Source organism: Diabrotica virgifera, chromosome 2 (assembly GCF_917563875.1).
Source record: "Diabrotica virgifera virgifera chromosome 2, PGI_DIABVI_V3a".
NCBI lineage: Eukaryota > Metazoa > Arthropoda > Insecta > Coleoptera > Chrysomelidae > Diabrotica > Diabrotica virgifera.
This window is the reverse complement of record NC_065444.1, coordinates 20073019-20085607: the sequence shown is the minus strand read 5'-3', so window position 1 is coordinate 20085607 and position 12589 is coordinate 20073019. Positions and strand designations below refer to the sequence as shown.

At 31.1% G+C, this 12589-nt stretch overlaps 1 protein-coding gene across 1 annotated transcript in view; it reads left to right on the top strand.

Moving 5' to 3' along the window:
* The first annotated feature begins 941 nt into the window (after positions 1 to 941).
* LOC126879983 (pancreatic triacylglycerol lipase-like) overlaps positions 942 to 12589 on the top strand; it is a 76822-nt gene continuing 65174 nt past the window's right edge. The window contains exon 1 of the mRNA XM_050643435.1: positions 942 to 1200. Coding sequence (XP_050499392.1) covers positions 1011 to 1200 — 190 coding nt within the window. The 5' untranslated portion in view covers positions 942 to 1010. The remainder of the gene's footprint in view (positions 1201 to 12589) is intronic.

Below are 12589 nucleotides of genomic sequence, written 5' to 3'. Positions count from 1 at the left end.
GCATTCAATACCTCTTTCTCAATTACAAATTTAACTGACATCATTCTACCACTCGTTCTTACAACTTCTACTAAGTTATCTTTCATTTCACTATCAGCAATTATACCAACTCCATTTCTAGTGTTACTACTCCCTACATACCACAATTTATATCCATCACCTAGTTCTTTCGCCCTTTGTCCTTTCCACCTAGTTTCTTGAATACAAGCAATTTGAACTGTTTTTCGTTTGAGCGCATCCACTAACTCCAGACTCTTACCTGTAAGACTACCAAGATTCCAAGACCCTATCCTGATTTTTCTAACCTGCAATGGTATTCCCCCTGAGATAGTCCTCACCCGGAGATCCGAACGGAGGCTCATTTTACTTCCGCAACATTTTACCTCAGGAGATGCCATCATTTCAGTATAAGTTTTTATTGCGTTTGGAGAAGGTTTTTTCATTATTATGACCTGAAAAGATTTTTGGATATTTGATGCCTGAATGCCTTTTCTATCAGCACCATACCCTGCCCTGCACGTTTAGCCAATACACCACCAATGCAACCAAAGTGCAGTATTACCCCACACCCGCCTGCATTTTTCTGTATAGGCCAGAATCCCTACTGTAAGGACTGCCCTATAAGCCAATGTATTATTGCCCGTATCCTGCCACTAGGAGGCACGTACTTTATTCGGGATACATTCTAGAATAATCAGAAATCAAGAATAAAAATAAAATTCATGCAGTTTACCTACTTGTAGTGTTTAAAATTAAGGGCAAGGTTTATTTATTATAGGGAATATTATGAAATGATAAATAAAATAAAACCACTAAATACACATTTATCGTCCAATTAAAGAATATTTTTCGGCTTCTTGTTTACCAACATCTACACCATGAAAAGTGAAAGTGGAAGGAGGAGTACTCTTTTTCTACCGGCACGCAAACAAGAACTGCATTCAGATGCACACGCGAATCAACACGGAATTAAGTGAGTGAATAAAAAAATTAAACGTGTACACAAAAATATGCGGCTTTTACAAAGTGTTGTGATTTTGATTTTGTTGGAGAGTGTAACTTGGGGTCAGCATTGGTCTAAAGCACGGCTACGAAGACAACAGCAAATGCTGCAGTTGAGGACGGCTTTGAACTTGAAAAATAGGATAAAGGAGAAAATAGAGCACTATAGGGAAAGAACTACGCAGTCTGTTTGTTACGGTCAGTACAAGTTTTTCATTTGTATGTACAAAATATGTTATTATTTTTATTTAAACGTGCAACAGGCCATTAAGAACTATACGCCAGTCACTGCGAGCAAGAACAGGATATTACCTCCGAATTCTATTCTACTGCATGGATTTTAATGAAATTTTGGGCCTAGCCTCTACTTATCTCCTAGTTCAAAGTCTACCGTATATACTATGGCGCTTTTATCTTGGGGACGGTGCCCACCCCTTCTCATGGGTGGAAATTTTTTTGGTTAAAATAACCACAGAAGTGGCTAGAGAACCTAATTCTAATCAAAAACTGTACTATAATTTTTTTTGAGATCTCAATACATTTTGAGTTATTCGTGGTTGAAAATTTGCCATTTTCATTGAAAAATGACACCTTTTCGGACAGTTTTTTACGAATACCTTAAAAACTATGCATCTAACTTAAAAAAAATCTATTAAACATTTTTGTAACTTATAAAAAAGCAAAGAGATTTGTTTCTTCATAAATCTATTAGTTATAATACAAAAAGAGATATGATAGGTGAAAAGCGTTTGTTTTTTGGTGCATGCTCAAATAGGTGTATTCAACTTGAATTAATAGAGAAACGGTTGATTTTAGGTGTATAATGCTACCAATACCTTTTGTAGTGTTTGAAAAGACCTTAAAATGAGCAATATTAATTGTCGATTACATTCAAACTAAGTGAGATATGCTTCAAAAAAATTTATGACTAATGTATTTTAAGAGAAAATGAAAAGTATATTTAACCTCTCATCCAGCATAACTGAAATACGTCGTTTTCCTTTTACAACACCTTTTATCATAGTGTTATTTCTATATTCACGAAGTTGAATGGGCTTAAAATGAATAGTTTTTGAAAAAAATAAGATAAATTATAAAGCGCATTTTTAAATTTTCTTAAAAATTTTCCTTTTTCTCTATGTAACTTGAAAATGATAAGAGATACAGTAACGAAAAAAAAAACAAAATTTTTATCTAAAAAAACCCTACATTTTTGTACTGTATTTTTTTGTATCTCTTATCATTTTCGCGTTACATGGAGAAAAAGGAAGATTTTTAATCAAATTTAAAAATGCGCTATATAATTTGACCTTATTTTTTTTTTAAACCATTTATTTTAAATCCGCCCAACTTTTTGAACATAGAAATAACATTATAGTAAAAGGTATCGTAGAAGGGAAACAATAAATTTAAATTCTGGTGAATGAGGGGTTAAATATACTTCTCATTTTTTCTTCAAATACGTTAGTCATCAATTTTTTTAAGCATATCTCGCTTAGTTTGAATGTAATTCACATTTAATATTGCTCATTTTAAAGGTCTTTTCAATCACTATAAAAGGTATTGGTAGCACTTTATACGTAAAATCGACCGTTTCTCTGTTATTTCAAGTTGAATACAACTATTTGAGCATGCACCAAAAATAAATTCTTTCCGCCTATCACATCTCTTTTTGTACTATAACTAGAAAATTTATAAATAAACGAATCTCTACTTTTTTATAAGCTACAAAAATGTCTTATATAGTTTTTTTAGTTAGATGCATAGTTTTTAAGTTATTCGTAAAAGAACTGTCCGAAAAGGTGTCATTTTTCAATGAAAATGACCAATTTTCAACCACAAACAACTCAAAAAGTATTGAGTTTTCAAAAAAAACTATACAACAGTGTTTGCTTAGAATTAGGTTCTCTAGCCAATTTCGTGGTTATTTTGACCAAAAAATTTTCCACCCGCTTGAAGGGGTGGGAACCGCCCCCAAGATAAAAAGCGCCATAGTACATAGGGTAGACTTTGTTTCTTGAGCTCTTCCCTACTTACTGTGAAAATATCAAGTAAATCGATGTAGTAGGATGGAATTCGAAACCAAATACCCTCATTGACTTACCTACTAGGGCATATTTATAAAGCATAATCATATAAGATTCACTAATTACAATTAGTTCAAACAAAATTTAAACTTAAATTCTTAAGTAATCTGAAGGACCTGAAGAACAATATTTCTCCATTCACTTCTGTTTTGTTTTTTTCTTTTTCATTCCCTTGTTTTCACGTGTTTGGTCTTCATCCACTTTATTAATCCACCTCGTTTTGGAGTCTACCTCTTAATTTTGGGATCAATTATTAGCCTAATAAAATAAAAAAAAGTCAAAATGTAAATTCGTACAGGTTAAAACAAATTTTATATCAAAGTTTAGGTGGGTACAAAAGATATTTTCAAGAAAGTATCCAAATCATACAAGGGGATCATTGTTTGTTTAATTAAAAAGGGGTCATTTTTGCAAAAAAAATACTTTAAACTGCTGAGCTAATTCACTTATTAATGAAGGTCTATGGGATTTTTTTCTGCAAAGTTTAGGGGTAAATTTTTCACATGTGATTTACTCAATTAAATTTGACCCCCTATTTTAAAAACAAATTTGCAAAAAATTATTTTTAGCGTTTTAAATAAATACTATAAAATATCTTATTTTACAGACGAAATTGCGCTGTTACCAGTATTAAGTAAAAAAGAAATGGTCAAAAAAGATTTAATATTTTTTGAGATATTGAATTTGTTTATTAAATGTTACTATATTTTCAATTGCAAAAATGCGGTTGTTGCCAAAGAAATATTCACCTGCTTAAGATCTCATTATTTTTAGTTTTATGTATGTTTTCGATAAATGTATTGATAAATTCAAATTTCAATTAAACTCCCCCCTAAAATGGCATTTAAAAATTATTCAAATTTCTTTATAATTTGTTTTTTTAATAACGTCGCGGGGATTGACTATTTTGAAATGCCGTTTCGATAATTGCGTTCCTGGAAATTTTTTATTAATTAACAAAATTTTTTTGTCGTTTTTTTTCTTCTTCTTTTTTTCTTGGAGTTATATTACTACGGGCCCTTTTAGGGTTAAATTTTATTAAGAATGTCGAATCTTTGAGTTGTAGATTCTAGACCTAAAAATATTAATATTTAACTAAAATCTCTTCAATAAAATGTGGCTACTTACTGAGTTACAGGGTGTTTTATTTAAAAAATTACCTAAAAAATCTTTGTTACTAAGTACTTTAAAACTATTTGACTTATCCTTATCATACTTGGCAGAAAGTGTGGCTATTATACACCCTACTAAATTGTGATTAATAAACGTTTCTAGCTAGTGCCAGAGGCGTACGACAGGGGATAGTGAATGATTGACCCTTCCCAAATTCTACGCCACTGAGTGAATTACTATTTTAGCGAAATTTTTCGATTCTCCCATACTTTGTATGTGAATAACTTTATTGGTATCGATAAAGTCATTAGTTTGCGAGATATTGGAAGTTTAAAATTAATGAATGAATAAATCAAAATAACTATGCCATTTCATTTTTAACGTCCAATATCTCAAAAACTAATGACTTAATCGTTACCAGTAAAGAGTATATTATTTACATAGAAAGTATTGGAGAATCGAAAAATTTCGCTAAAATAGTAATTCCCTCAGTGGCGTAGAATTTGGAAAGGGTCAATCATTCACTGTCCCCTGTCGTACGCCTCTGGTAGTAGCTAGAAACTTTTATTTATCACAATTTAGTAGACTCTATAGTACCCACACTTTTTGCCAAGTATGATAAGGATACGTCAAATAGTTTTAAAGTACTTGGTAACAATAGTTTTAAAAATTTTTAATGAAACACCCTGTAACTCAATAAGTAGCCACATTTTATTAAAGAAATTTTAGTTAAATCTTAATATTTTTATGTCTAGAATCTACAACTTAGAGAATCTACATGCTTAATGAAACTTAACCCTAAAAGGGCCCGTAGTAATATAACTCCAAGAAATAAAAAAGAAGAGAAAAAAAAGACAAAAAAATTTGTTAATTAGTGAAAAATTCCCAGGAACTCAATTATCAAAACGGCATTTCAAAATATTTAATCCCCGCGACGTTATTAAAAAACAAATTATAAACAAATTTGAATAATTTTCAAATGCCATTTTAGGGGGAAGTTTAATTGAAATTTGAATTTATCAATATATTTATCGAAAACATACATAAAAATAAAAATAATAAGATTCAATACAGGTGAATAAGTCTTTGGCAACAACCGCGTTTTTGCAATTGAAAATATAGTAACATTTAATAATCAAATTCAATATCTCAAAAAATATTAAATATTTTTTGACCAATTTTTTTTGCTTAATACTGGTAACATAGCGCAACTTAGTCTGTAAAATAAGATATTTCATAGTGCTTATTTAAAACGCTAAAAATAATATTTTGCAAATTTGTTTTTAAAGTTTTATGTAGAATTATTTAAATTAATAGGGGGTCAAATTTAATCTAGTAAGTCTTATGTGAAAGATTTACCCTTCAACTTTGTAGAAAATAATCCTATAGATCTTCATTATTAATTGAATGACCTCAGCAGTTAAAAATGTATATTTTTTGCAAAAATGACCCCTTTTTAATTATTTAAACAATGATCCCCCTGCATGATTTGGATACTTTTTTGAAAATATCTTTTGTACCCACCTAAACTTTGATATAAAATTTGTTTCAACCTGTACGAATTTACATTTTGATTTACATGTAGTGTAATTTTATTTTACTAGACTATATAGTTTTCTGGTTATTTACTAGTTTAGGCATTCTGTTGACTGCTATTTTTTCTACATGTCCCAAACGTCTGAATCTTTGTGTCTTGACGAACTTAGTCATGGTAGGTTCTTTGTACAACACCACTAATTAATTGTTGGTTTTTCTTTCCCATCCGTCTTCTGTCTTCCAACCTACGAATACGCGTCTCAATATTTTCCTTTCCCATCTTTCCAAAGTATCCTCTTTCTTCTTATTTAATGTCCATGCCTCGCAGACATATGTTACTGTGGCTCTAATTACTGTTTTATACATTGTGGAAGCCACTTATGGAATAAAATTATTTCTGCCCTTGTTTCAAGAAATTATAAAAAATGCTAAGACACGTCGATTTTTAAATAGAAATGTGCACTTTCTAAACATAATTTAAATTTACGGGGTAATTCATGCAAGTCCATCAGAGTCCATAAGTTTATTTTTAATGGAGCACCCTGTATATTTTTATATTTTTAAAAGCTGCTTGACCCCTGATTTTAACCATCTATATCATTTAGGGTGTATTATGAATAATACAGGGTCAAATTTTGAAATTTTAAAGTATGGAAACCACTTATGGAATAAAATTGCTTGTGTCCTTATTTTAGAAAATTATTATAAAAAATGCTGGGACACGTCTACTTTTAAATTCAAAAGGGCGGTTTACAAACTTAAATTTAAACATACCGGCTGATTCAAGCAAGTACAGCATAGTCCATGATCTTTAGTATTAATGGATCACCCTGTATACTTTTATTTTCTTAGAAGCTACTTTACAACCTCATCTCAAAAAAGTGTATTATGCAGGGTCCATTATGAATAATACAAGGTGAAATTTTGAAATCATTTATAAATTTCATCAAGACCTTAAATATATACTTGACCTACAAGACCTATACTTTTAGTTTAGAAAGTGTATGTCTTTATTTAGCTAATTTAAAAATAATACCATTATTTAAAGTATGATAAATTATTAATTTCAAAATTTTATGTAGGTTTATAATATCTTGACGAAAATTATACATAATTTTAAAATTTTACCTTGTATTATTCATAATAGGTCCTACATAATACAATTTTTTGATGTGACGTTGTTTAGCAGATTCTAAAAATATAAAAATATACAGGGTGTTTCATTAAAATTAAAGATCATGGACTATGCTAGACTTGTGTGAGTTACCCTGTATATTTAAATTTATGTTTAAACAGTGCATATTTGAATTTAAAAGTTGATATATCTTACCGTTTTTTATAATTTTTTAAAATAAGGACACAAACAATTTTATTCCTTAAGTGGTTTCCACACACTACAATTTCAAAATTTCACCCTGTATTATTCATAATATACCATACATGATGTAGTTCGATGAAATCAGGTTGTTAACCAGTTCCATTACAAATAAAGCTTATGGACTATGCTAGACTTGCGTGAATCACCCTGTACAATCAAATTTAAATTTAAAAACCGTATATTTATATTTAAAAATGGACGGGTCTTAGCGTTTTTAAATTTCTTTAAAACAAGGACAGAAATAATTTTATTCCATAAGTGCCTTCCACATAACTTTAATATTCGGAGTTTGCCTTGCTTTTAGAAACGTATTTTGAGGGCTCTTAAACTGCCTAATTTTTCATTCCCTTTTGCTATTCTGGTATCGAGCTCCCATTTCTCTTTTCCATTTTCGTCGAATACCTTCTACACCCAGGTATTCAAAATTGTCCATCCTTTTAAAACTATAGCTTTTACCACTTACAGATTTCACACTAAAGTCTTCTTCTTTCTTTCGTCTGTTTCTCCCATGATCATATTATTTGGTTTTTCTTTTAGCTCCAGTCCGAATTTCTGTGTTTCTTCAATAATTCTCTTCACAACCCTTCTTAATTCTTTCGTGGTTCTTGCTGTATTGTTGGTTAATATATTATAATATTTATATCTACGTGGCAAATTGAGGTATTTCGAAAAATGAAAGGATTGTTATCGATTTACGTACCCCATGGTAAAGATAAAATCAATCAATTGTTCATGGTATGAACTAAATATCTAGTAACAGGTATATTGTAAAATGAATTCTAAATTTATTCATTAATCACTGTAATTTCACAATGTATATGAAAGTATAGAAGTTGATTATATGCTTAACGTACCTATTTGCGATTTTTTAAAATGCACATTTTTGTGATAAAATCTATTTAGCTTCTTGGTTTAAAGCTCTCTCTCCTAATTTACTAGAAAATAAAAAAAATTACAACACATTGAGGAAAGCAGGAATTTTATTCATATTTATTATGGTAGGGGCCAAGCGGGGATTTTTGCAGTTACTCGAGCGCGTCAGATTATCATATGGGGAGAAACCTGGTACCCTGCAAATGTACCTCTACCATATATTGGCTCTTAACACAGGGGAGTTCGTTAAGGGGAGCCCGAAAAAAAAATGTATCCTTAAAAAAACTCGAATTTGTCAGATTAAGATAAGGTAACTTAAGTACATGCAAAAGAGTGTATATTTCAAAAATCTGACGATTTGAGCCGGGCGCACAGTGGGGCAGGAGAGCTAAAAAGTTGGCATAAAATGAAAATACTAAATGCAATATTTTCTGTCGCATTCATTTTAATTAAATAGTACACAATCCTGCGTATGATTTGGCATCATTTTTTTCCCATTAAATCCCCCTCCACCAGTTGCGACGCGTCGCAAAGGGCACATGGTCCCGTGTTAACAATGCATAGGACGCCATAACGTGATTCGACTTACGTTTGATCCACTTATTTCAAGTCAAAAGTTAAGACACTAGTAAAATTGGCTACGGATATTTGATCTTCAGGAAAGTGACAATATTATTACAGATATGATATAATAATTAAGTAAATATAGTATCTTATAATATGTTGTTTAAAATTACCTGTAAAAAATATCAAAATATGCATTTTTCAAAAAGAGCAAGTGATTTGTTAGTGTTCCCAGACTGATCCAACTTTAATTTTGTTTTATTTTGAAAGCTTGAGTATCATTCTTTAAAAAGTCATTTTAACTTTTTGCTCATATTTGCTCCTTTTTTCATAATTTTTATTTTTTGTGAAGTTTTGTTAAATTGAATAACACTCTCTTCTAATTTTTCGTTATTTGCACAATTCAAGCATAATAATTCAAGAAAGTGTAGTAGATCCAAAACAAATTAAGATGTATTCCACTTTTTGTTGATTAGTAGTGATCCACTGATCACAAGCAAAAGAAACATAAATAGAAAAAAATTAGAAGACCTGCCAGTGGAAGCACTGCATATTAGTGCATAATATATTATGTTCAAATCTCCGAATGTGCAAGATGTTGACGTCACATCTGATGATTCTGATGATGATCTGTAGTTTAAGTTTTTCAATATTTTACCTACAAAATTTTATGTTATTCTTATAAATATGCGGTAAATGGCTTTAAAGAACAATTTGGTTAAGCAATTTTTCAAAAATAATGTTAACACAATTGTTTTGAGATATAAATAATATTAGATAATAAATCTACATAAAAACAACTAAATTAGACTGTAGATTTATTTTAAATTAAAATGACTAAACTTAAAATATCATTTAAATCAATATTATGGTAGTAACTACGGACATGCAGCTTTGAAAATTTTGAGCAAAACATTTTTTGAACAAGCCATCCTTCAAGGAAAAATATTTGTAAAGCGAGACCCAGGAAGAAGAAGAACATCCTGGTTAAAGAACTTCAGAACCTGCTTTAACACAACATATGTGCAGCTTTTCCGCGCTGCTGCAGATAAAATAAAGATTGCCATGATGATCGCCAACGTTCGTCACGGATAGGCACATTGAGAAGAAGAAGAAAACATTGAAAAAACATCGTTTTTCTTTATGTACACACAACTTATAATATTTGAAAAAAAAATTAGCCATAATATATCGACAATGATTTAATGCCAACTTATGTTGTCTCTTGCCCCATTGTGGGGCGTAAGGAAATGGGTGAGTCCCAAAATTTCACAAGAAAAAAGCGAATATTTCGCGAAATGAATGACAGATCGAAAAACTAATAAATATGTGCTCAATATTTTTTAAAAATCTATCGAATGATTCCAAACACGACTTCCCACGGAGAGGGGTGGGGGTAAATTTAATATTTTAAATACGAATCCCGCGATATTTCACGAAATGAACATCAAATCGAAAAACTGTAAAATACACTTAGTTAATATTTTTAAAAAATCTATCGAATGGCACCAAACACGACCCCCCACGGAGGTGTGGTGGGGGGTTACTTTAAAATCTTAAATAGGAGCCCCCATTTTTATTGCAGATTTGGATTCCTTACGAAAAAATAAGTAACTTTTATTTGAAACATATTTTCGAATTATGCATAGATGGCGTTATAATCGGACAAAAACGATTGTTGGAAATGAAAAATTTAATTAAAAAATGGCAAGCGCCCACTAAAATGGAAAATGTTACTTAACTTTTTTGGTTTTAGGACCTACTCTTCACAACCCAATAGGTCTCCAAAGCGCTCGAGTGACTGCACATTTAGCATACTTTGCTCCCCTACCATTAAGTACAGATGTTATTCTGTCTTAGGTATATGAGTCAAAAACTGAATAGAACAGGGAGTTTACCGTTAAACTTGTGGATCTTGTAACGTGGACACAAGACGTTTATTTATCTAATAGCAATGATTTGCTTTAACTTGTAATCAATTGCCACTTTTTAATTGAATGCTGTTCGATAGTGTTTATACGTGACATTTCAACGTTGTTGATTTCGATTCGATCGATTCCGTACAACTTAATTTCGCGCTTCGCGTTGATCGTCAGTTGGACTTTTTCATACATTTATTTCTTCTTCTTCTTCCTTCTTACATGTAGGCTTTAAAGCCTGTTTCTTCTTCAATATTAGCTTCCTAAATTATTTAAATTAACGCACCATCTATTTCTTGGTCTGCCAATATTTCTCCGTCCATTTGGTGACTTATCTCGTGCTATTCGTACTATCCTAACCTCTGCCATTCTACTAATGTGTTCGTTCCACTTACGTTTCTATTTTGTCACCCATCCATTTATGTCTTCTACATTGCATGATCTTCTTATGTTCTCGCTTCTCTCCCTATCCAACAGTCTTTTTCCTGATATTCGTCGAAGTATTTTCATCTCTGTTGTTTCTAGTAGTCGTCTCGTTTTAGATTTGTCAGGTCTTGTCTCCGCCGTGTATGTCAGTATAGGTCTAATGGCTTCTTTATAGATTCTTGCTTTTGTGTATTGTCTTAGGTGTTTGTTCTTCTGGTTATATCTATTCCCAGATATCTAAACCTTGCTTCCTGCTTTATTATTTTCCCATCAATTTCGATTTTACATCGTAGTGGGTATTTAGATGTTGTCATACATTTGGTTTTTCCTGCTGATATTATTATATTGTATTTACTGGCTGTTGTATTGAGGATGTGTGTTAATCTTTGGAGATCGTCTTCTGTCTCGGCGATTAATGCGGCGTCGTCTGCATAACATAATATTTCAATCTATTTGTCCCCCATTCTGTAACCATGAACTTTACGTACTGCTTCTATTATTTCGTCCATTATTTTAAAGAACAGTGGGCATAACGAGTCACCTTGTGTGACTCCGCTTTTGTACTGGTATAAACTGTGTTATTTTTCCATTTATCTTTGCCTGTATTCGATTATGGAAGTAAATGTTTTCGATGGTTTGTATAATATTGATTCGTATGTTTCCTCTTTACAGTAAGTGTAAGACGTCTTCGACTTGGATGCGATTGAAAGCCTTTGTCAGGTCTATACATTTACATATTTGACTTGCTGAAATGGGAATTCTATGACTTAAGTTGCTATTGATTTCCTTAGTGTTTTACTATAACTATGTATAGTATATACAGGGTATCCCGAAAAGATTGGTCATAAATTATACCACAGATTCTGGGGTCAAAAATAGGTTGATTGAACCTCACTTACCTATATACAATAATGCACACAAAAAAAGTTACAGCCCTTTGAAGTTACAAAATGAAAATCGATTTTTTTTTTGATATAACGAAAACTGTTAGAGATTTTTTATTGAAAATAGACATATGGCACTCTTATGGCAGCAACACCTTTAAAAAAATTGAACGTGAAATTTGTGCACCCAATAAAAATTTTATGGGGGTTTTGTTCCTCTAAACCCCCCCCCCAAACTTTTGTGTACGTTCCAATTAAATTATTATTGGGGCACCATTAGTTAAACACAATGTTTTTAAAACTTTTTTGTTTCCTAGTACTTTTTCGATAAGCCAGTGTTTATCGACATAATTTGGATATTTGTCGAATCCACCACATATTTGTATAAGGTTAAGTACGATTATAGAGACCTGTTAATAATTTGAAAATTTATTTATAATTTACATTTTTAGGTATATTTTGAAAAAGAAGCCACATCTCGATAAAAGGTGACTTGTCAAAAAAAAAAACTAAGAGGCAAAAAAGTTTTAAAAACTCTGTTTTTAACTAATGATATCACAATAATAGTTTAATTGGAACGTACACAAACATTTGGGGGGTTTAAAGGAACAAAACCCCTATAAAATTTTTATGTAAATATATTTAAAAAAAGCCGCAGCTCGATAAAAATTGGCTTATCTAAAAAATACTATGAGGTAAAAAAGTTTTAAAAACGTTGTGTTTAACTAATGGTACCACAATTATGATTAATTGGAACGTACACAAAAGTTTAGGGGGATTTAAGGAAACAAAACCCCATGAAATTTT